Consider the following 23629-nt stretch of genomic DNA (forward strand, 5'->3'; position numbering starts at 1 on the left):
ATGCTTTCAATCAACCATCTTTGTATTTTTTTTATTATTCTTTGGAAACCAAGCAAATTATTTATATCACGTTTTATTTAAATAGCTAATCAATAACATAAATAGCTAAATCGAAATTAAACAATTTTTTTAAAATCTAAATTGAGAGTTTTGATAATCAACCTCTCCATCTCATTTTGAGCGCGACATGTGGTTGACCTAAAAATGTTGTTAGATTTAAAAAAAACGTATTGGTGTCGTATTATATTTGTAAGATATATTTTTTTTATTGCTATTGTAGTTATTTTAGCGATGACTACTGTAATAATTACCATAATAATTTTATTTTAGTCAAAAGTAATTTTACTAAATTATTTTATAATAATTAAAAAAAATTTATCATAATAATGTTGAAATAATTTTTTTAAGGCTTCTAATTTTTTCCCAACTTTTATTATCTATTGTTTGCTTCGTTTTTTACTTATTTTATTTCTATTTAATTATATACAACCTTTCCATTTATCAAGGTGCGGCGCTTCTGGTCCACCTAGTCGTGGCGGAGGGGCGAGCGTAGAGTTGGCCTCAGTAAGCTCTCGCTCTCTCCGATGGCTCTCCGTCCTTCTCACCAAGCTTCTCTCTCTCCTTCCTGCCCTCAATTTGCTGCCACCACCGGCCTTGCCATTTCCATTGGCTCCCGTTTTTGTCTCGACTGCCATGCGAACCCTACCCTCCCTCTCTCCATCCTCCGAGCCTCCTCGCCGCCAATTTATCGGCTACTCTCCATTTCTCGCTCTCATGGACGTTTCCGAGGAAGATCCTCGCGTTTGTTCATCTCGGTATGCTTGTCGCCCGCGTCGCCATGGAAATTACACAATTTTATTACTTGAGGACGTTTTAGCATATACAAAGGGGAAATTTATGAGATTCGGTTTATTCTTGTATTTTTTATAATGAAATTTTAGCGTTTTAATGCTTTCTTGGTTAAGTTGTTGCTGTAAGCGCTATATTTGGATCAACGTTTTTGAAATAGAGGCTTAATATCCAAACGGTCTGAGAAAATACTTTACCCCTGGTAAAATCTACAGGATATGTATGCCTAACAGCCTCTCATCCTTAAAAGATTAGAAATTGTGGGTGTGTATCTAGTTTACAGTCGCAATGTCATGCAAAAGTTGTGATTAGTTTTCAATCTTATTCGGTCTAAAGTTTGTTCAAGGAGTTTGGTGACTTTAATTATTGTGCAGCTTTTAAATTGTTGAGGGTCAGCTTCAGTCTGTACTAGTATAAGTAAAGTTTACAATGCCTTTTTAGGACAAATTGTGTGTATTAATGTATTTTATTATGCATTCATTTATTTTTCTGCACCTTGAAAATTGTCTCCATTTATATTTCTTGCACTCATGTAAGAGCAGTTTAAAGTTATGTTTCATTTTTATAATCGTCTTTTTCTGAATGTAACGATTGTACACTGGTCATTTTGGCATAAACTTGTTTCATCCTTTTGTAAGAAGATGCACTGGACAATATTATTTGCATAGATATACGGTCTTCTGCATTTTTACCTGTTTGTAATGCAAAATTACATAATGTTTCTTTGTGTACAATAGTGATACAGTACACATTTAAGCATATTAAGTGAATTTAATTTGAATCCTAGGCAGGCATGTTCTAAGTCTGATGCTGTTGGTCCCAGTCCATTAACCTCAAAATTATCAGAGTTCAGAGATTCATGCTGGAGATTCCTAAGACCACACACAATCCGAGGAACTACATTGGGTTCCATGTAAACTTTTAAAAATTTATTGAAGAAAATACAGATAAATACAGAGAAACAATGGTGTGATATTGAATATCAAACATGGTTTTCCACACAATAACTTTTAACTTTCTGCTGTTTCTCCTTTGTGTATCTTTTTTTGTGGCAGAGCTTTAGTTTCAAAAGCTTTGATAGAGAATCCAAATCTTATAAATTGGCGGTTGACATTCAAGGCATTATATGGGCTTGTAGCTCTTATCTGTGGCAATGGGTACATAGTTGGAATCAATCAGATTTATGACATCGGTATTGACAAGTATGTTATATTATACTTGCAATATGTTTTTGTTAATTACACAATTTACTTCTGTACGCATAACATGTCTCATACTCCTACTGATCCTGGATCCTGGAGATTACTTGACCATTCTTATGACATTAGCAGCTAAATTGAGGTTTCATTTTTTGTAATTTGTACTTCCTGGTATCTTTCAGAGTGAACAAGCCATATTTGCCTATAGCTGCTGGAGATCTATCTGTTCAGTCAGCATGGATTTTAGTGATATCTTTTGCAGCAGCTGGCCTCATGATTGTTGCATGGAACTTTGGTCCATTCATTACTTGTCTTTATTGTTTGGGACTATTTTTAGGCACTATATATTCTGTTCCTCCATTTAGATTGAAGAGATACCCTGTTCCAGCATTTCTTATAATTGCAATGGTAAGCTAGACATTTTTCATGTTTCTCCCATATTAGATTATTTTTTTATGTCGTTCTCTTGCTAGGGTTGAGATTGAGACTATTCGATAAGACTTGAATCATTGATTTCATTCAACATAGTATCAGAGTTGGCTAAACCCAAATTTGCATCTCCTTCTTTCTGTCAACTGTAGACGGCTGATTATTCCTACAGTAGCACATCTATCTGTTAGATATAGTAGCTAAAGTGTTAGAATCGGTGGACCGACTAGTGGAGGTTAGCTTGCAAATTAAATACCCAAATCTCTTGCTTTCTATTTAGCAAGGACACACTATAAGTTAGATAAAAATAACATAAAAGAAAGTAGGAGCTCCGGATTTGCTTGGTTTACAACTAGAAAGGTTGCTAATCAAAGGCAATGACGACTCACTAAATATCTCCTTCTTCGACAAAGATCGGAGGCGAAGAAGCCCCTTACACAGTTGAAAGTACAGAATTGAAAATTGAAAATTGAAATACAAAAGTTAAAAACGAGTGTCTTTTTAACTTAGAGGATAAGATCTCTATTTATAGCCTACTGGTTGAAATAACTGTTTTGTTAATGTGGCAATTCCAGGCGCCTTGGTTGGCTTTGAGGGTGCCTCCATGTGGCTGAAATTTGATCCACGCTCAATGATTTGCTGATCTATCGGACTTGAGGTGCCTTAGTTCATCTGAGGCGCCTCAGTTTCAGCTGAGGCGCCTCGAGTCGGCTGTCGTGGTAGTCACTACTTATCCATGCTGTAACGATTGCTTCCTGCATGTGAGGCACCTGAGAACCATCTGAGGTGCCTAAGTTTTTTTTTCATCCAACTGCCTCAAGCCAACTGAGGCGCCTCGAGTCTTTAGGGCACCTGGTCAACCTGTTGACCATTCTTTGATCCGTTTGCTTGGGTGATATTCCAGTTGTCCAGAGTTGAGCTCACCTAAACACAACTCCGACCTTCTCCTCGAGCAGACTTCCTCCCGACTTCTCATCCCTCGGATGCACCACGTGCATCTTTCTTGCTTCCCGTTGGTTCCCTTTCTGTGTCATCCTTCTCGCTTGCTACGTCTTTCACTCGACTTTTTATGTTCCTAAGTCCCTGCATACTTAGACACCAGGCATCAAACATACAGGGTCTAACTTAACTCAGTTGATCTACATCAAAACTAACTCAGGTACTTACATAAAGTACTTGCTAATTGTGTCAACACCGTCCAACCCTTTCTCCTCTTGCTTCCACCACTCTCTCTCTTTCACTCTCTTTTCTATCATCTTCTCTCTCTCTCTCTCTCAACAGTGGTACGGACTACATGTATCATTCTCCAGATGGTCATTATTCCAAGAAGGAAGCAAGCTCTCTCAATATACACTACTAGTATAACATCCTCATGCAATGTTCACAAGAGATACCACACATATATCAAAATAATGTATAGTCTCTAAACCATACATCTCTATATACAAGAGGCATACAGGTGGAAGACTTGCAAAAAATGTCACTTTGTAGAATTTTTTATATATTTATGAGAAAATTGTCAAAATTTAACAGTTGAGTCATCTATGAGTCTAGCAGTACAATCTGTAAAAACTATAGCAAGTACAAGTCCACTGGAAATCAAACACTAATATGCATGCAGAGGTTAATAAACATAGTAAAACACACGTTTCACCCCATAAACACTATCTAGACTATTCATAATACATGGAATAAATACTCAATATTTCATATTAAACATGTAAGGATGACACTTGCTCATTTTGCAATAACTCGAGTCACTCATAAAGAAAACACCTCTTAGACACTTCTCACAGCTCAACTAATTTAGCACCAATGACTGATCCCAACTTGTACCCTAATGAACATGCACAAGGGAGAGTGAGAGGGTGTGTGCTTCGTGTTTGTTCACTTAAATGTTATTTGGAATTGCTCAATCTCACCACTTGTGATTTGCCGCAACCTTGAGTATCTGATCTCATCTGAGCTAGTTTGATTAAATGTCTCAACCCTCTCGTTTGAACATTATTGATGAAAAAAGGTTATTGTACAATGAGAGTACAAAGTAACCTCTCTTAATCAAAAGTGGCCCCACCACTATTTGTAAGTGAGAGTAGATGTAATTGATAACTCAATTAGATACTACAGCGTGGAATATCAAACAATAATATGTTTTTTTTAATAATATGTTATTAATTTAAATTATTTGGTAATTCAATATTAATGAGTACTATTTTATTATTATTATAATCTATTTTTATTATTTATAGTTCTATAATACTTTGTGACTTCCACCTGTTAGACCATACCGTATGCATGCTGGGTTGTCTTTCTATGATGGATATTTATGTTAACAATTTTTATTATTTTACTATTTGGTTTCCTTAACTCCACCCATGATGACCGGTCATGACCGGTCCCAAGCCCGGATAAAGGAGGAGGATTGCGTTAGGTTGTCAGCCAGCGTCAAACTATGGCAAATATTTCATGAATGAATCCATTAAACTATTGTGCTAATGCTAGATTGTTCCCCGGAAGGAACGCGTTGCAGGGTCCGACTGTAACGTCTCGGCAAGGACCGCTACATCTCCAGAACTCGGGTGTAGTGATAAATATGCAAGAGTTCGCGTTGCAGGGTCCGACTGCAACGTCTCAGCAAGGACCGCTACATCTCCATGAGAACTTGGATGTAGTGTTAAATAGGCAAGAGTTCTCACACCATAGGTTAGATAAGAACAAATATGATAGGAAAACTAATAATCTAAGATTTGGAACATGAAACATAGGAACTCTCACTGGTAAATCAATGGAGGTAGTAGATATGATGATTAGGAGAAAAATTAATATTTTATGTGTACAAGAGATAAAATGGACAGGTGAGAAGGCAAAGATGATAGAGAACTCGGGTTTTAAGTTATGGTACACTGGAAAGAGTAAAGCAAGAAATGGAGTGAGTATTATTGTAGATAGTTTGTTAAAGGATGAAGTTGTAGGAGTAGTTAGAAAATGGGATAGAATTATAACCCTTAAGATAATAGTGGCGAAAGAAACTATGAACATAATTAGCGTATATGCACCACAAGTAGGATTAGATGAAGCTACCAAATTAAGGTTTTGGGAGGACTTAGATGAAATATTACAAAATATTCCACCAAATGAAAGGATTTTAATAGGAGGTGATCTAAATGGGCATGTCGGAGTGAAAAATGAGGAATATGAGAGAGTACATGGGAGTTATGGGTTTGGAACGAGGAATGAGGAAGGGAAAACTATATTAGATTTTGCGATAGCATATGGCCTTATATTAGCTAATACGTTTTTTAAGAAAAGAGAAGAACACTTAGTCACATTCAAAAGTGGGAATAATAAATCGCAAATTGACTTTCTTATGGTTAGGAAGAAGGATAGAAAGATTTGTAAAGATTGCAAAGTCATCCTAGAGAAAGCTTAACTACCCAACATAGGGTAGTAGTGTTGGATATACGCCTCAAACATAGTATCAATAGAAAGAAAATATATACAATTTCTAGAATTAAGTGGTGGAAGTTAAAGGATGGGAAGCAACATATATTTAAAGAGAAGGTAGAAGTACAAACATTAGGTGAAATATACGATGACTCTAATACAACATGGGATAAGATGGTATCAAAGTTGAAAATAGTAGCTAAGAGTGTCCTCGGTGAGGCAAAGGAGCATGCACCGCTAAGTAAAGAATCTTGGTGGTGGAATGAGAAAGTACAAGAGAAAGTGAAAGAAAAACGAATAACTTATAAGGAATTATATATTTGTAAGAACGAGGAAAATTTAAAAAAATATACAATAGCCAAGAAAGAAGCTAAGAAAGTAGTGAGTGAAGCAAAAAATGAAACTTTTGAACGGTTATATAAAAAATTGGATACAAAAGAAGGGGGAAAAGACATCTATAGAATAGCTAAAGTGAGAGAAAGAAAAACAAGAGATCTTAGCCAAATAAAATGTATTAAAGATGAATGTAATAGGGTATTAGTAAGCGATGGAGAAATAAAAGAGCGGTGGAAGAGGTATTTTCATCAACTTTTTAATGAAGGTTTAAGAGACCAACTTAACTTAGGTTATTTAAGTAGGTTAAATGAGTATAGAAATTTAAATTTTTATTATAGAATTCAAATTTCAGAAGTAGAACAAATTTTAAATGGGATGCACAATGAAAAAGCCGTTGGACCGGATGATATTCCGATAGAGGTATGGAAGTGCCTAGGGAAACAAGGTATTGAATGATTTACAAAATTATTTAACTTGATATTAAAAATAAAAAAATGTCTGATCAATGGAGGATAAGTACTCTAGTTCCTTTATATAAGAACAAGGGAGACGTATAAAATTGTGCAAACAATAGGGGTATTAAACTAATGTGTCATACCATGGAACTTTGGAAAAAAGTAATAGAAAAAAGATTAAGGAAGGAGACTAATGTGATTGAAAATCAATTTGGGTTCATCTTTGGAAGGTCGACAATAGAAGCTATACATTTTCTTAGATAATTAATTGAAAAATATCGGGAACAAAAACAAGATCATTTAGAAAAATTTTATGATAGAGTCTCTAGAGAAATTATATGGAGAATTTTAGAAAAGAGGGGTATTAGCATAACATATATTGAACTAATTAAGGATATGTACTAGAATGTAATGACTAGAGTAAAGACTTGAGACGGAGTAACTGAAGCATTTCTAATAAAGATAGAGTTACATTAAGGATTAGTTCTAAGTCTCTATCTTTTTACACTAATTATGGACGAACTCATGCACACATTTCAAGATGTTTGCAGATGATATTATTTTGGTAGATGAGACACGTGAAGGAGTAAATGCTAAGTTAGAATCTTGAGGGAAACACTAGAAGAGAAAGGTTTTAAGATTAGTAGATTAAAGACAGAATATATGGAATTTAAGTTTAGCAATATTAAAAGTAATGAAACAATTGTTAAGATAGGAGAGGACGAGTTGTCCGGAATCGAGAGATTTAAATATTTAGGATCATTTTTGCAAAATGATGGAGGGATTGCGAGAGATGTCTTACATAGAATATAAGCATGATGGGTGAAATGGAGGGGAGCGCCGAGTGTTTTATGTGACCGTAAAATACCTCTTAAACTTAAAGGTAAGTTCTATAAAACTGTAGTTAGACCTGTTATGTTATATGGAGCTGAATGTTGGGCTATGACTCGAGCACATGAGCAGAAGATGAGAGTTCCAGAGATGAGGATGTTAAGGTGGATGTGTGGACATACGAGTATGTACAAAATAAAAAATGAAAGAATTAGAGAGAAAGTCGGAGTTACATCTATTGAGGAAAAACTCCGATAGACACGTTTAAGATGGTACGAACATGTACTTAGACGACCAATAAATGCTCCAGTTAGGCGATGTGAAACTATGATAAACATGCATATAAAACAAGGAAGAGGAAGACCAAAAAAGACTTGGTTAGCAACAATAAAACAAGATAAAATTTATTTAAATATAGATGATGATATAATAGGAGATAGAGCTCAATGACGTAAAAGGATTCATACAGCCGACCCCACCTAGTGGGAAAAGGCTTGGTTGTTGTTGTTGTTGTTGTAGTATTTGGTTTCCTTGGTTCTCCTAGGTTTTCATAGTTACTTGATTACACTGCAGTTTGTAAGTACATTGTTTTTGTTGTGAGTTACCACTTCTGCTAAAGTTTATATTACACAATGGAATACTGTATCCTCTCGACTCAGGCAATTCCAGTCCAGAGGGATCGATGTTGTGTACCTTTACATTGTAATATAACTTTTGCCAGGTGTAGCCAATACCAGTTATAAGTTTGTATCCACAAATACTCATGTTTTTTACAATAAAAATGATTTAGTATATCTCTCTCTTAATTTTGAGGGAGATATTTGTTTGTGATGTTTCAATTATTTTATGTTTTTTAAAAGTCTGGAATGGAATTTTTACTGATTGTGTTACTTTTTAAAATAAAATTTATTAATAGGTACGTGGGTTTCTTCTCAATTTTGGTGTATATTATGCTACTCGAGCTGCATTGGGCCTAACTTTCAAGTGGAGGTAAAAGATACATCTGGTACTCTGAGCAGAGGTTTTTTGTGAAACCAAATGAATGTACACTGTATGTTCATGTTAAATACATTTGTTTGAGAAAACAGGTAAATTTTGTTTGTGCAAAGTCCACTATCTCTCACATTGTAGAGCACTGGTTAGTTGCCAGGTAACTAGGGTTTAATTCCTAAAAAGGAAAAAAAAATATTTTGCCAAATTTAGGCACCTAACGATAAATTTTTTCCTCAATAAATGTTGTTTGTGCATCTCATTCAGAGAGATTAAGAGATGATTGTGGTGCTTAATGATATGTAACATCTTCCCATGTGCAGTTCACCTGTAACTTTCATCACAATATTCGTGACAGTATTTGCTTTGGTCATTGCTATAACTAAAGATCTTCCAGATGTTGAGGGAGACCGCAAGTAAGTGCCAAATTACCTTCAATGCCTAGATTAAGATATTGTACTTTTGAAGGTTCATATTTGATATATTTCATAGATAACATACATAAAGTTTACATTAGAAATATATCTTATCCGTCTATGATTCTTCTGTTCTATACTTAAAATATTAATTCCCTTATATAATTGAGACAGATTGGAAAAAAAATATTTATTTTTAAAACTTGGTATGAGTTGTTTTGGTAGATCCCCCTATAGTCTTATTTAGTTAACAGGCCTTTTAAGGTAGTCCTCTAAACTTTAGGATTATAGGGTAATTTTTTTATGCAAGTTTATTTTGGGTATTATTTTAGTTTATTTCTTAGTTTGTTTGGGTTGGATTCTTTTAAAAGACTCAATTCCTCCCATGTTAATCATCTTCTTCTTATTGATATATTTTTTTCAAGAATATAGTTTTTTTTTTTGTGTTGCATCAGTTGATATCAGAACTAACTAGAATTCTCTGCCTGGTATGTGTTTCAACCCCTTTTGCAAGCCCACCTTCTGTGAACCTCAACTTGTGCTCTTCTCCTTTCCTCAACAAGAGTCATGGAGCCCCACTTTATTTCTTCCCTCAACTCTTAAGAATTCCATCGCCAAATGTTAGAACTAATTTCTCAACCCATGATCATTATAGGAATGATAATACCATGACTTAATTGATTCAATGGTATTCTCTTATTTTATTGGTATAAATAACAAAACAATTAGCCACAAGTTCAATTAGAAATTTGAATATTATATGAATAAAACAAAACAGTGCTTGTATTATTAGTTGATAATTGTTTCATTTGCCTATATTGTCCCCTTCAAGCCAACACAATATTTTAATGGTGAGAAATCATTAATGAGTTGGCTAACTTCTCTCAGCAGGTTGCTTGTTTCATATATTTAAAATTCTAAGGCTTGGTGCTGTGTGACAGAATCAACATATGTAGAGAAAGAGGCAAAAGTGTGTTTGAGAAAGTTTTACAGAAATCTTGATAGTTTGAGAGGAGGGCTGTTTCAAACTCATTGTGTGAGAAATGGCAGGTGTTTGAGATTTTATGTAATCCCTCAAATAATTACAATGAATGGCTGAAACAGCTATTTGATAATACCCAGTAGCTTAATCACTATTTCCTTTGGTATAAGGATTTTCAATGTTTCACAGTATTCAACTTTCATGATAACCAGTGTTCTAGTTACCTGCAGGGTAGTCCATGTTATAATTTTTAAGACAACATCGTAAATAAATCTGATGGTACTTTCTATTTTAATTTTTTACTTACAAGAATTGAGGCATATTTTAATTCCTTTTAAGTTTCAAAAATGTACTATTACACACATTCCATAATTTGCCATCCTGCTCCTGATTAAAATTATCTTTTAGGTTTCAGATTTCAACCTTGGCAACAAAGCTTGGTGTTAGGAACATCACATTCCTTGGTTCAGGACTTCTATTGGTGAATTACCTTGGCGCTATTGCTGCAGCAATTTATATGCCACAGGTAATCAAAATCTAAAAACCAACTTCTTAACTAGCCATTAGACAAAAATTATTTGTTTTTTTTGTATGCCATGTGTAAGATGCTTATATTTTGGAATTGGAGTCAGTGTGAGCACCACACAAACTTTCTGCCAACCTTTTCTTGATTTTATATTCATTTTATTTCTTTGAAATCTTCCTCTTCTCTAAAGGTCTTTAGAAGGAACGTAATGGTGCCAACACATGCTCTGCTTGCATTGGGATTGATTTTCCAGGTGATCCTCAATGCATTCTCTTAGTTTGTATTTCCCTTGATGCAGTAGTGATTTAATTAATTATTAGGATTTTATAGTATTTAATGTAGTGTAGGATAGTTGCATCATTTATCTGTTTTATAGAATGTTTATTTCTCGAATTCATATACATGATGTCAAATTAGTCTAAGTGGTTGTCAATTTAAATTTGCTAGCTCTCCCACTCTCCTCTGACATCTCCCACTCCCTGTCCAGCATCTATTCTTACACATCCAAACTATCGTTCCTGGATAGAGCATGTCATCCTTGTGGCTATTCTGGATTCTGGATCCATAGCTTGGATAAATCCTTTGCATCTATTTCATGCTGTTGGAAAGAGCATTTGAAGTTGTTAGCAAGCTAAGTAAAAGGTTAATCTAATAGACATGAAAATGAAACTTCTCAGATTCAGCTTGCCACGTAATCGTATTTGCATCTTAGCCATGGAGATTCCAGGATCTTCTCCATCTTTTTTTCTTAGAGATATCCAGGCGTAATTAGCACTGAAAAAGTAGATGGCAGTGTTGTGAAATTTCCATTTCATTTATATTTGGCCAAATTCCGCAGCAATTTCTGATTTTTAGTGAGTACTGTAAATTGTAAAGAGACTTGATTAGATTGTGATTCAGTTGATCTGACCACTTTTACAAAACTCCTTATCCTTGATTTGTTATGATTTTCCTGCTTAAAATTTGGGCAAGTTTTAGCATTTTTTGTTTTTGTTTAGATTTCTCATGGAAAAGTTGAGTAAGCTTTGTCTTTGCAGAAGCAACTTAGTAAAGCTATGGAAATACACGTCTTTGTTATAGTTATATATTCTTTTACATGGATGAACTGCAAAAAGATAAAACATTTCGTTGAACTTTAATGACCAGATGGAATTTGGTGGATATTCATGAGACTCCCATTAGCTTTGCTCCACCTGAACAAAATTGCTTATATGCATCGGAATTGTGTTTTTTTTTTCCTTTTGACTTTAAGACATGATCTAATTGAGTACATATGCTTTTCAGACATGGATTTTGGAAAAAGCAAAATACACAAAGGTATGAATATTGAATAATTCTTAGTTTTCCCACATGCTATAACACTATCAGATTTAGTTGTGCTGCCATCCGTGACTTTTGATGTTAACCTATTTTCTATTTTCCCCTGAGATGTCCTTTTTCCTTGCAGGAGGCAATATCGCAGTTCTATCGGTTTATTTGGAATCTGTTCTATGCCGAATACATTATTTTTCCTTTCGTATAGAAGAGTGCAAGAATTGTAATAACTTCTGTCTGTTCCTCTTATCCTTGTAACTCTTGCGCTTTGCATTTCTTATTTCATGCAACTGGGAACGCTATTGATCATGTAAAAGAACAAAATTTGATAAACCAGTTTTAAACAAAATTACAACTATTAAAATTACATGATGCAAAAGTGATCAAATATGGAAGACAATTATTATATTTTAAAACTTTCTAGATTACAGTAAACAATATTCTTACAAATCAAATCACCGAGACCAGATTAATACATAACAATCTTATGCTTACAATGACGCTCATCTCTCTTTCGTCAACGAACGAACGCATGCGGTGACCATGCAGATGCATGCGCGCGACGTGGCAGAGGAGATTAATTACTTGTTAGAAGACGAAGTAACCAAAGCGGAGGGCGAAGAAGGCGGCCAGCGCAACAGCGGGCACAGAGACATAGTCCATGGGACCAGCGCCGGAGGCAGGACCAGGTGCAGGAGCTTCCGCAGCGGCAGCCTTCTCGACGAACGAGGAGGCCACGACAACAGCGATCACGACAATGGCGAAGAGCCTGTGCTTGAGAGCAGCTTCCATGATTATTATATTGCTGAGGCAGAGGAGGGAGGGATCGTGTTGGTATGTGGATGGAGGAGGAAAGAAAGGGAGGGTGTTTAAATAGAAGAAGTAGCAATGAAAGGAATGATGAGTCGGTGGCCGCATGGAGACGTGCGGTTCGCTCGTTTTACAGCCAGCTTTAGATAGTTCTAAACAAAGGAATGGAATGGAATGTCAATTCACCTAGCTACTGCTTCGGTGTCACTAGAATTTTTGTGAAGAAAATGGGGGGAAGGTCGATTGCTTTAGCGTGAGAGTAGATTCTAAACTAAGGATGCGGTGATGAGGAAATAAAAACCAAAATTGTACGTAGTTTAGTTTCTGTTTTCACCTACTGCTTGGTTGAATTACGGGCTACGTTTGATTGAAGGAAATTGAGCAGTCAGGACTTCAGAAAGGTTGGGATGGTTCATTTTAGGTTTGACATGCATGTTTTTGATTTCTCTAGCAAATTCTTCCAAACTCACTATTAATCTACTAAACAATATATTGTTTAATTACTAAGCTAATAATTAATCATTATGTACTTGAGGGGCCATGAACTTGGAAGTGGCTGACGAGCATCAAATTCTTTTCAGATATAACCTATACTAAATTAAATTCATTTTTATGTCAAGATCATCTGAACAGATAATCTCATGTTATCAGTAGGGGTGAATTTTTTATCAAGTGCTGAAGGCAAATTGCACAGGGGCAACCCAGGAGGCTGAGAGGCCGAGCGAGTAGATCGGTCGAACAGGAAAATCTGAGCGGGTAGAGCAGTTGATCGAGTCGTGCGAGCGGATAGTCAAGTGTTTGGTCGGAAAGAAGTTGATCAGAAGGGCAGAGAGGCCGCCTGGGTAGTACGATCGGGTGGGCAGAGAGGTCGACTGAGCAGTACGACTGGGCAGGCAGAGAGGCCGACCGGCAGTACAAATGGGCGGGTAGAGAGGCCGAGCGAATGAGCGGCCGAACGAACGAAGAGGCCGAGTGAACTGAGCGAGCGGCCGACTGGATGAACGGATAGGCGTACGATCGAATGAATGTAGAAGCTGAGCGAGCTGTGACGGGACGAGTGGGCTTACAACCGAGTGGATAAAGCACCCGACCGGGTGAATAGACCGAGCCTTGCGAGAGTCGCAGTTTCCTTGAAACAGATTCACCCTACCTCTGGTTGTGCTTCGAGATTTTCGCGGGTCATCTGTTTCCCAAGATACAACGGTTAACTATGATTTCCACCAAACACTGGTGGTCACGACGAACTGAGTGGTACCCGACTGCTATCACAGACATTCTGTCGAGCAAAAGTTGTTGCCTATGATCGTAGCCTCCTTATATATGAGCTCTAACTAATGGCAACGTCAATGATCATTATTTGCCGAGCATTGAAACACTCATGTTTCACTTGGTTGTTTACATCTTGCATTAATCCTCAATTTAATGCATTCGTTACACACTTAAATAAGCAGCAAAAGATATATGTGGTAAAACGTTGGTTGTTCTACTTGGGTAAAGTTTACCCCGATCGATCCGGCATTCGGCGCGTGCAAGTCATGCTCACACACGAGTCAATATAGTTCAGTGCAATTCGGACCCTGGATTTGCACCCCCCTTGTGCACCCACGCGTGAGAGAGAGAGCCTCTCCTTATACATTTGTTCACATCATCAATGCATGCGAATTAATATAAACCAACCAACATGCCATGAAACTTCCAATGTGAAACTAAAGTCTCATTCACAATGGAGATTATATCCTCTCCCACCTCTTCTCTATTCACACATATTTAACAATCCCCCACATGAATAGAGATAGGATATGCGTATTTAACAGTTGAGTCTAGTATAGGACAGGTAGGTTTTACCCTTTGAACCTTCCCTTATGAAGATCTGTTTGCTTACTGGCTGATAGTAGATATGATGTCCTTGAACTATTCAGTCGTCTGTGAAAACATTGAAACATCTTACTCAAGACTCTTCCTGATACAACTCAGTTATCATTAGTGTGTTCGTTCTTGGCCATAAACACGTCTGGTTTTATGAGAAGCTCTAAGGATTATACCTCTAATTCTCTTCGAAGCGGTCTCACTTCTTTCTCACGTAGGTGATCCCCTAAGAGTAGCCATCTACTCTTCTTGATCATTAAAAGTCCATCGGCTTACCCTGGTCCAGTCACTGTTTTATTGGACTATCCCTACAGTGTGTCTAGTCAGTGCAAATTAGTTGTCCCCTTGAACCTAGTTCTTGGAATCTCCAGACATCATAGGTTGGGTGTCATCTACACTAATCGCCGACAATGGTATCAAGCTTATTCCTCGTAATGAGCTTGCAACTAACTCTCTGTTTAACCCTTTGGTTAGCGGATCCACTAGATTATCCTTTGACTTTACATAGTCAACAGTAATAACTCCCGTTGAGAGTAGTTGTTTAATGATATTATGTCTACGACGTATATGTCTAGACTTATCATTATACAGATGACTCTATGCCCGACCAATTACTGATTGACTATCGCAATGTATACAAATAACCATCACAAGTTTTGACCATCTCAGAATATCTTCTAAGAATTATCGTAGTAATTCAACCTCTTCACCACATTTGTCAAGAGCTGCAAACTCATATTTCATCGTGGATCTGGTTATTACCATTTGCTTAGAAGATTTTCAGGAAATGATTGCACCTCCCAAAGTGAATACATATCTACTTGTAGACTTAGAGTCTTTTATATCATATATCCAATTAGCATCGTTGTATCCTTCGATCACATTATGATATCTCGTATAGTGCAGTCTATATTCACGAGTATACCTTAAGCATCTCAATACTTTTGTTATCTCTTTCCAGTGTTCAACACAGGAATTACTTATGTATCTCAGTTTACTTACTACATAGGCTAAGTCTGATCGTGTACAACTCATCAGGTACATCAAACTCCCAATCACTTGAGAGTACTCTATCTGAGGGATATTTTCACCTCAATTTTTCGATAGATGTTGATTCGTATCTATTGACGTTCATACTAACGCAGCATCACGCTTGGTGAATTTTTCAAGAATCTCATCCACGTAATGAGACTAACTAAGAATAAGTCATTCTGTCTAGGGGTGTCAAAAATGAACTCGACCAGACGACCCAACCCGAGTCGATCCGAAAAAAATCGGGTTCGGGTTGGGCATTTTCGGGTTCGGGTCGAGTTCGGGTTCGGGTTCGGGTTCGAGTTGGAGGGTTGGAGAGTAAAAAAGTTTCGGGTTGGGTCGAGTTGGGTTCGGGTTGACTCGGGTTGATTTAAATATAGGGGTTTGTGAGTTTTTTTAGGGTTAAATCAAATTTTATTTTAAAAATTTAGATGTTTTTATGTATATTAATATCATGTTTGTATGATAATGATGGAGTATTGAGATAAAAGTGAAGAATTATAGGGAAAATAGTCCAAAAAAGTCATTTTGAATCGGATTTTCAGGTTATACGGGTCGGGGTCGGGTTGATCGGGTTGGTCGGGTTTGGGTTCGGGTTGAGGTGTTTTGGGTTGAACTTGGGTTTGGGTTGGGTTAAAAAAAAAACTCAACACGACCCAACCTGACCCAACCCACCCGAATTGACACCCCTACTTCTGTCGTTCTAAGAATTTTGATTCCTAGAATCACATTAGCTAAACTCATGCATTTCATGTCAAATCTTGAGTTCAACATATTTTTAGTGGATTTAATTATCTTATCATTATTGGTGCAGAAAGCATCCGACGATCGAACCTAAGTTTTGATAATAGCAAATGGTTCAAAGTTAAGGTCATTTGTTATCTAATATGTGTCGATGAGTTTGCAGGAAAGTCCTAAGTGTACTTAGGCAAAAGTCTTAGCTACGACTAGGCAGGTGGAAAACCCTAGGGGGAGGTAACCCTAGGTCCTAGGGGGTGGTAACCTTAGGTGGGAAGTCTTGGATGATCGAGAGCTTGGGGCAAAAGTCCTAGAGTCGAGGACTCTAGGTGGAAAGTCTTAGTGTCGCGAACCAGGTGAAAGACTGGGCGGGTCGTGGAGCGGGCGTCCAGAGGAAAGTCCTGGAGCCTTGGGCGCTGAGCAAAAGTCCAGTTGGTCTGGAGGATCAATTGACAATAGGTAAACTCTTATAAGTGGAGTAGGTGATGACGCGTTCCCCGGTGAGGAAACAGTAGGCGTCGGTTCGACCTAGGGTTTCCGATCAAGAATTCGAAGCCAGAATCGGATAGTCCGGAGACTGTCAAATACTTTAATATTGCATATCTATATGTTAACTTTGTTTTGCAAGGTATGTTGGTTTGTTGGACTAAATTATTTTACAGGAATAGACCCTTTCGCAGTAAGGCACGAGGGCACCCTCATGGAGCTTGAGGGCGCCCTAGATGCTGAGCAGAGGGTGCCCTCATGGAGCTTAAGGGCACCCTAGACACTGGCGCGAGGGCGCCCTCATGGAGGTTGAGGGTGCCCTCAAGCGGATAGACTGTGACCGAGTCGGAGCTCATCCACGCCGTGGATTTGGCGTGGATGAGGGCGCCCTCCATGGTGTTGGAGGTGCCCTCCACGAGCTAAATAAGTAGGTTTCGAGCAACGACAAGTAACATCATTAGAAACACGATTCATCTTCCGTATGCTGCTTAAAGAACGTTCCAACAAAGTCGCAACTTGACTCCGACGACTAGAAACTTCAAGTTCACTGTTTTCTTTTGTCGTTGGTATATTTTACTGCATTTAATTGTACTTCAAAGTTATAAAGATTTACAAATTAATAGTGATTGCCCACTGAAAGCGATCAATGATCGCGGACCTTGGAGTAGGAGTCGCCCAAGGCTCCAAACCAAGTAAATTTTGGTGTTTGCGTTGTTTGTTCTTATTTCCGCTGCATTTTACTCTTAGTTTTCTGAAACGCAAATGAAATCCATGAGCGCTGTTCACCCCCCCCCCCTCCCTTCCTCTAGCACTTTTCGATCCAACAACTGGTATTAGAGCGGGGTTGCTTCAAATTTTGCTCGAAGCTAGTGCAACACCACTCGAGTTTGTATTTTATTTTTCTTTATCCCGCACTAGCTACTAATCCAAGACTAAGTCTTGGAACGAGTTTTTATTTTTCCTTGTGTGCGAGATCTCCCTTTGCTATAATGGCCCATCAAGAAGACTACAGTACAACCCACCCTCCACTCTTCACCGGTAAGGACTTCGGCTACTAGAAGGGTCGAACAGAGTCATACGTCCAAACTCAGTTCGAGATGTGGATGATCATCAAGACTGGGATCACACTTCCATTCGACGGCTAGGGAAAACCGGTAGCATGCGAGATTTGGGATGCAAGCATAATCAAGAAAGTCGAGGCCAACGCCAAGGCAACCTGCACCCTCCAATGTGGACTAACAAAGGAGGAGCTGAACCGAGTCGGCCTATTCTCAAGCGCGAAAGAGCTATGGGAGAAACTGATCGAGCTGCACGAAGGCATGTCTGACACAAAGGTAAGTAAGCGTAACTTACTTTTTAATAAATTGTATAACATAAAAATGCAGGAAGACAACTAGCCAACTTCATGCGCGAATTCAAGATCTACTGAACGGACTTCACGCGATCGGACAGAAAGTGGAGAACCGCGACGTTATAAGGTACGCGCTTAATGTCTTTCCGAGGAATACTTTGTGGGCGCCCATGGTTGATGCCTACAAAGTTTCTAAGGATTTGTCTTTAATTAAATTAGATGAGTTATTTTCTGAATTCGAATTATATGAATAGATTAATGCTCGACCGATCGAAAGGTGTTGCATTGTTTGCAGTAGGGGTGTCAAAAATGAACCCGACCCGACGACCCAACCCGAGTTGACCCGAAAAAAATCAGGTTCGGGTTGGGTATTTTCGGGTTCGGGTTCGGGTCGGGTTCGGGTTGGAGGGTTGGAGAGTTAAAAATTTTCGGGTTGGGTCGGGTCGGGTTCGGGTTAACCCGGGTTGACTTAAATATATGGTTTTGTGGGTTTTTTGAGATTAAATTAAATTTTATTTTAAAAATTTAGATATTTTTATGTATATTAATATCATGTTTGTATGATAATGATAGAGTATTGAGATAAAAGTGAAGAATTATAGAGAAAATAGCCCAAAAAAGTCGTTTTGAATCGAATTTTCGGGTTATATGGATTAGGTTCGGGTTGATCGGGTTGGTCGGGTTCGGGTTTAGGTGTTTTGGGTTGAACTCGGGTTCGGGTCAGGTTCGGGTTGGGTTAAAAAAAAAATTCAACCCGACCCAACCCGACCCGACTCATCCGAATTGACACCCCTAGTTTGCAGGTACAAGCAAGACAAAAGATGCAAGAAGGTGGTTCAGTCCAAAAAGGTACAGACAAGTCCAAAGGTAAAATTCGAAGTAACTTGCTATGGGTCCAATCAAAAGGGGCACGTCAAGGCCAATTGTCCGGACAAAAAAGAAGCAAAGAAGCAGAGGAAGAAGAAAACACTACAAGCTACATGGGGCGAGTCCTCTTCAAAAGATTTCGACGAAGAGCTCGAGCAGATGAGCTTCCTTACACTGACGGTCCGAGAACATATCGACGAATCAGAGACCGAGAGCAAATCGGAAGCTGAGTTCGAGCAAAGCCACGAATCCGTATCCGTTTTCGAATGGCTTAAACCCACTGTAAGTTAATTATACAGTTCAGATAATTATTTGTTGCATAAGCTAGCTAAATCGAATGTCTAGGTCAAGTCACTTGAAAAGGAAGTAACATTCATTAAAGAAGTGACTAACCCTAGCTTCTTGACTGATCTTGATCAGACTGGAATCTCAACTCAAGTCCAAAAGCTTGAGGAAGAGAATTCTAGTATGAAAAATCAAGTCAAGGAAATAAAGGACACATTGGAACGGTTTATTCTGGGTTCTAAGAATCTTGATTTGATTCTTGAAAAACAACAAGCCGTTTACAACCGATTCGGACTTGGATTCAAGGCTAAAAGAAAATACAAGTCGTATTTATCCCTGGTTAATAGAAATAATAGCAAATTAGTACAAGCATGGGTCCCCAAGTCGAACTTGATTAATCAAGTTGGACTTGGACAATATTGGGTCCCCAATTAGGATCAAATCCATTACCTTGATAGACTATATCGAGGCTATGATCCAGGGGGAGCCACTAAGAAGACCATTTTTAGAATTGTTTGATGATTGTTCTTACTGCTTTTCTTATACTTGCTTAGATTAGGCTAGATAAGGACCTAGACATAATTTACACTTGACTATTAGACCTAGGGATTTCAAAAGGAAAATTAAATATCCAATTTCTTTGAGAGGCTTTGTTTAGAAGTGGTGGATGATCCTATATCCAAGAAGGCCTAGTGTTTCGCCACAGCCTGGAAGCTAATCTTTGAAATGTGTATTTAATTGACCAATTGAAAAACCTGAGTCTAATTCAAATGTAAATTAATCCTTAGACAAAATTTAAATCAAAAGATAAAATTAAGTATCTCACAAAATTCATAAGGCTCCCTGATTGATAATTTAGAAATGGGTAAGATGGACCTAGGTATAATTTAGAATTAAATTTTAAATAAAATCAATTAATCAAGTTTAATCAATTTCACCTTATCAATATTAATAAATTTTAAATAAAATCAATTAATCAATTTTAACTCAATTTTAACTTAATAAAATCAATTAAATAATTTTAACTTAATTTATAAATAAGTTTAACTTAATTAATAAATCAACTAACTTAATTAATAAATAATCCAAACTTAATTAATAAATAATCCTAACTTAATTAATTAATCAATATTAACAATTTTTAAATAAAATCAATTAATCAATCTCAACTTAACAAACAACTTAATTACTTAATTTAAATTAAAACTTAATTAATAAATAAAAAAATTGTGTTTAACCCACTTAGGGCGCCTCACGAAGGCGCCTCCAAAACAAAAGGAGGTGCCCTCGTGAATGGTGGGAAAAACTCCCGTCGAACCCTTGGAGGGCGCCTCCCACCAGTTGGAGACGCCCCCCATAACCTGTTGAGGGCACCCTCAACGTTGTTTTTTCCAGTGAACAGAAACATTTTTGTTCGTATTTTTCACGCCCCAACCACGACACAACTCACACCAAGGCACCCTCCTCAACCTGATCTTCTCCCTTTCAACCCAAAAATACCTCTTAGGTATACCCTACTTCACTTGTTACAGTAATATGTATTTCCTTTGTATTTTTTATATGTTTGCTTGTATTAAAAATAGGAAGAGAAGGAATGTAGACGCTGCTTCTAGTAGCACACCATCCAAGGATCCTAGGTTTCCCTCTGAGCGGTATAGGATAGAGTTCCTTAGGCATAAATTTACTGCTTTAAAATGTCATTATTTTAGCAGATCTTTTTTTACCAAATATCGTCCGTCTATCATCTAGATGTTTGAGCACTACTAGCTAGATATGCTGGTTTACTGCAAAAATGCAGTTAATGATGACCTATGTGCACAATTTTATAATAATCTAGATAAAGTCGATGATTTGACATACTCCACCAGAGTTGATGGAAGGGACATTCAGTTTTCTCCCACCCTTTTATACACTAGTCTAGGACTTAGGTCATCTACATGTTCCTTTTTGTGCTACCCTAGTAGGGACTTGCCATTTGATGAGCCCTACTCCCAAATCACCCTAAATACTATTTATATATATCTTTTAGGGGAGGAGAGACCACCTGTAGTGATTAACTTCAGGTCACTGTTTCTTAGGGTCCATGACTATTGATCCTGTCCGAGTGTGAGTAGACGGACGCTGGGAAGATGGCGCTCACGTTGACTGGATGTTGACTGAAGGTGATGCGGACCTTCGATGAGCTAAGCCTGCAACCACAGAGTCATTAGTGCCGAGCCAGGGAGGGGTTCCCCGACGATGACCCACCGATGCTCAAGTCAGCTACCGGCGGCAAGCGAATGAAGTAAAGAAGAAAGGAGCAGCAGCGTGGCTATAGCTACAGTAGTCAAAACATACCTCCGATGAAGCATTGGGGCTTCTTATATAGAGCTCCTAGGAGGCATGTGCACACTTCTCGAGACGTGCACGCTTCGCAAAGTATACCTGGAAGGATCGTGTCAGAAAAGCGTGTCTGACGTCATACCTTAACTGACCGAGCATATCCCTGACGTGACAATGAAAGCTTTCACCGTACGATCCTCTGCCTGGCCATGCCGCTGATCATACCGCTTGTCGATGACATTGATCCCTAGGAAGATATTGCTAACTGCTCCCTTTGTCTGCTATTAGGCCGAGCAGGAGAGTCGCTCGACCAGTCTGCCGCCAGGGTGATGCAATGGTCGGGCCGAGTGTCCGCTCGACCAGTGATCTACAATCCGGCTCCGCCCTATCGGGTGAGGGAGCCCTGCCTGCCAGGTTGGGGCGGTGTCCACTGTTCATCCGAGTGGGGCGGTCGCTCGGCCTCCGTCTTTCCCTGCTTGAGCTTCATGAGCGTCGGAAGCTCAGTGTCTGATCGAGCTGTCGAAGTGTCTAACCGGCTACTCTTCCTGCTGACCACGGAGGTAATTCGCCCGATCGAACGCACACCTAGCATTGACCACTCTGACCTCCTGCTGGTCGGGCCCTATCTTACCACCGGATCACGTATCTTCCCCTCAAGTCTAGTTGAAGGAAGTTGCAAGTCCGACTGACTGGACAAGTAGTCTGGTGACCAATTGGCCGATCAACCAATGGGTTGGTTGGATTTCGATCAGCCCATGTGGGACTGATCTTTCTCTGCCGATCGGCGCTTTGAGCCTTTGTACTTGGATTTTTTTCCCTATCATTCTTGGAGGGGTGCGAGTCGGGCGGTCAATGTTGACGCCGCCCAAATCTCCTCAGAACACGTGCAAATCATCCCCATTAAGGTCGAGCACACGACCACACCCATTAAATGTTGCCCTATGGGAGGACATCATGTGTCGCTGGCACAGCCGCCTCACGTCTGAGGTGACAGCTGCTGATGTGACATTTGGTGGTTCGAATTCAACGACTAGATGTGTGTTCCGATTCCCGTGCCCTAGATCGGATGGCTCCGGACGACCGCACCCATCTTTATAAAGCCTCAGCGTCGCCATTTCTTCTTCTGCGCTTTCTCCGTGCTTTCCAACGATTCTGCTCCGGTGGCTCTTCTGTGTCCAGTGCTTTGGCGATCCTCGGCTTTCTGCTGCGGTGATTCCTTGCTCTCTACAGTGGTTCTTTCCCTCTCGTAAGCTTTCCCTCTCCATTGCTGCTTTCCCGCTGCTTCTTTTTTGCCACCGTGTTTTCCAACTTTTTGTATTTTCCGACCATCTTTCCCTTCGCACTTTCCTGTCTTTTCGTTTCTCGGTAATGGCGAGCTCATCGTAGCCGTCCGATCCCGTTTCTGGTCTCTGGTATACCACCATGGATACTCGGTCCGCGCGGCGTGCGGCGTGCAACACGTAGTGTGCGCGACGTGTGCAGCATGCACGGCGAAGAAAATTGTTGAAGACGTAGCAACAATGCTTCGTGGGTTTATGTGCTTCGTGTTTTTTTTGGGATAAAGTTCCATTTAAAAAATTTATTTGGAATATGCACTGAAGATAACCCATGCATGCTTACTGTAAAATTTGAAAATTTCAAATTCATGTTTGCCAGTATAATTTTTCCAAATACATGCTTACCTGTATTTTTTTAAATTCATGCATTAATTGCATGTGGTAAGCATTGTAATATGTACACGGTAATTAATTGAATACAGGGTTCAATTAATTTGCCATTTATGATAAATGATTGGTCCAATTAGACTTAATTTAGATTAAATCATTAGTTGGTTTAATCAAATCAATTTGATCTAAACCTGAATCAATTTAGGTTGATTAATTGGACTTGGACCAAATATAATCAAATGACCAAATTTATTCTATTGGATCAGATTTGATCAAATGATTAGATTTGTTCTAATCGATCAGACTTAAACCAATGGATCTTGACTTGATCAAACGGACCTGAGTTTGATCAAGAAGTCTGAAATTGGTAGAAATGGACTTAGATCAAACAGTAACAGAACATAGATACAAAAATCCCTGTTCAATTGATTAGT

The 23629-nt window shown here is 38.5% G+C and overlaps 2 protein-coding genes across 3 annotated transcripts; one reads left to right on the forward strand and one right to left on the reverse strand.

Moving 5' to 3' along the window:
- Positions 1-491: 491 nt before the first annotated feature.
- LOC121982551 (probable homogentisate phytyltransferase 2, chloroplastic) lies at positions 492-12138 on the forward strand. 2 transcript variants are annotated; one of them, XM_042535699.1, is made up of 10 exons: positions 492-815; positions 1641-1762; positions 1905-2051; positions 2231-2456; positions 8460-8533; positions 8857-8949; positions 10340-10457; positions 10648-10710; positions 11742-11774; positions 11905-12138. In XM_042535699.1, the coding sequence occupies exons 1-10, from the start codon at positions 585-587 to the stop codon at positions 11977-11979; spliced, it is 1182 nt and encodes a 393-aa protein (XP_042391633.1). In that variant the 5' UTR covers positions 492-584; the 3' UTR covers positions 11980-12138. The 2 variants fall into 2 exon arrangements, with proteins under 2 accessions (XP_042391633.1, XP_042391634.1); XM_042535700.1 differs by having other exon boundaries at positions 544-815; positions 1637-1762.
- A 19-nt stretch (positions 12139-12157) lies between these two features.
- LOC121982552 (arabinogalactan protein 13-like) lies at positions 12158-12676 on the reverse strand. The gene has a single exon (XM_042535701.1). The coding sequence runs from the start codon at positions 12561-12563 to the stop codon at positions 12360-12362; it is 204 nt and encodes a 67-aa protein (XP_042391635.1). The 5' UTR covers positions 12564-12676; the 3' UTR covers positions 12158-12359.
- Between the last annotated feature and the right edge of the window lie 10953 nt (positions 12677-23629).

The sequence above is a fragment of the Zingiber officinale genome, chromosome 5A (genome assembly GCF_018446385.1).
Source record: "Zingiber officinale cultivar Zhangliang chromosome 5A, Zo_v1.1, whole genome shotgun sequence".
Lineage (NCBI taxonomy): Eukaryota > Viridiplantae > Streptophyta > Magnoliopsida > Zingiberales > Zingiberaceae > Zingiber > Zingiber officinale.

Bases quoted from the DNA above. Each gene is read 5' to 3' on its own strand.
- LOC121982552 (XM_042535701.1), bottom strand. From the start codon at position 12,563: ATGGAAGCTGCTCTCAAGCACAGGCTCTTCGCCATTGTCGTGATCGCT.
- LOC121982551 (XM_042535699.1), top strand. From the start codon at position 585: ATGGCTCTCCGTCCTTCTCACCAAGCTTCTCTCTCTCCTTCCTGCCCT. The intron at 1,763-1,904 runs GTAAACTTTTAA...TTTTTGTGGCAG, and splicing joins GGAACTACATTGGGTTCCAT to AGCTTTAGTTTCAAAAGCTT. The intron at 8,534-8,856 runs GTAAAAGATACA...TCCCATGTGCAG, and splicing joins GGCCTAACTTTCAAGTGGAG to TTCACCTGTAACTTTCATCA.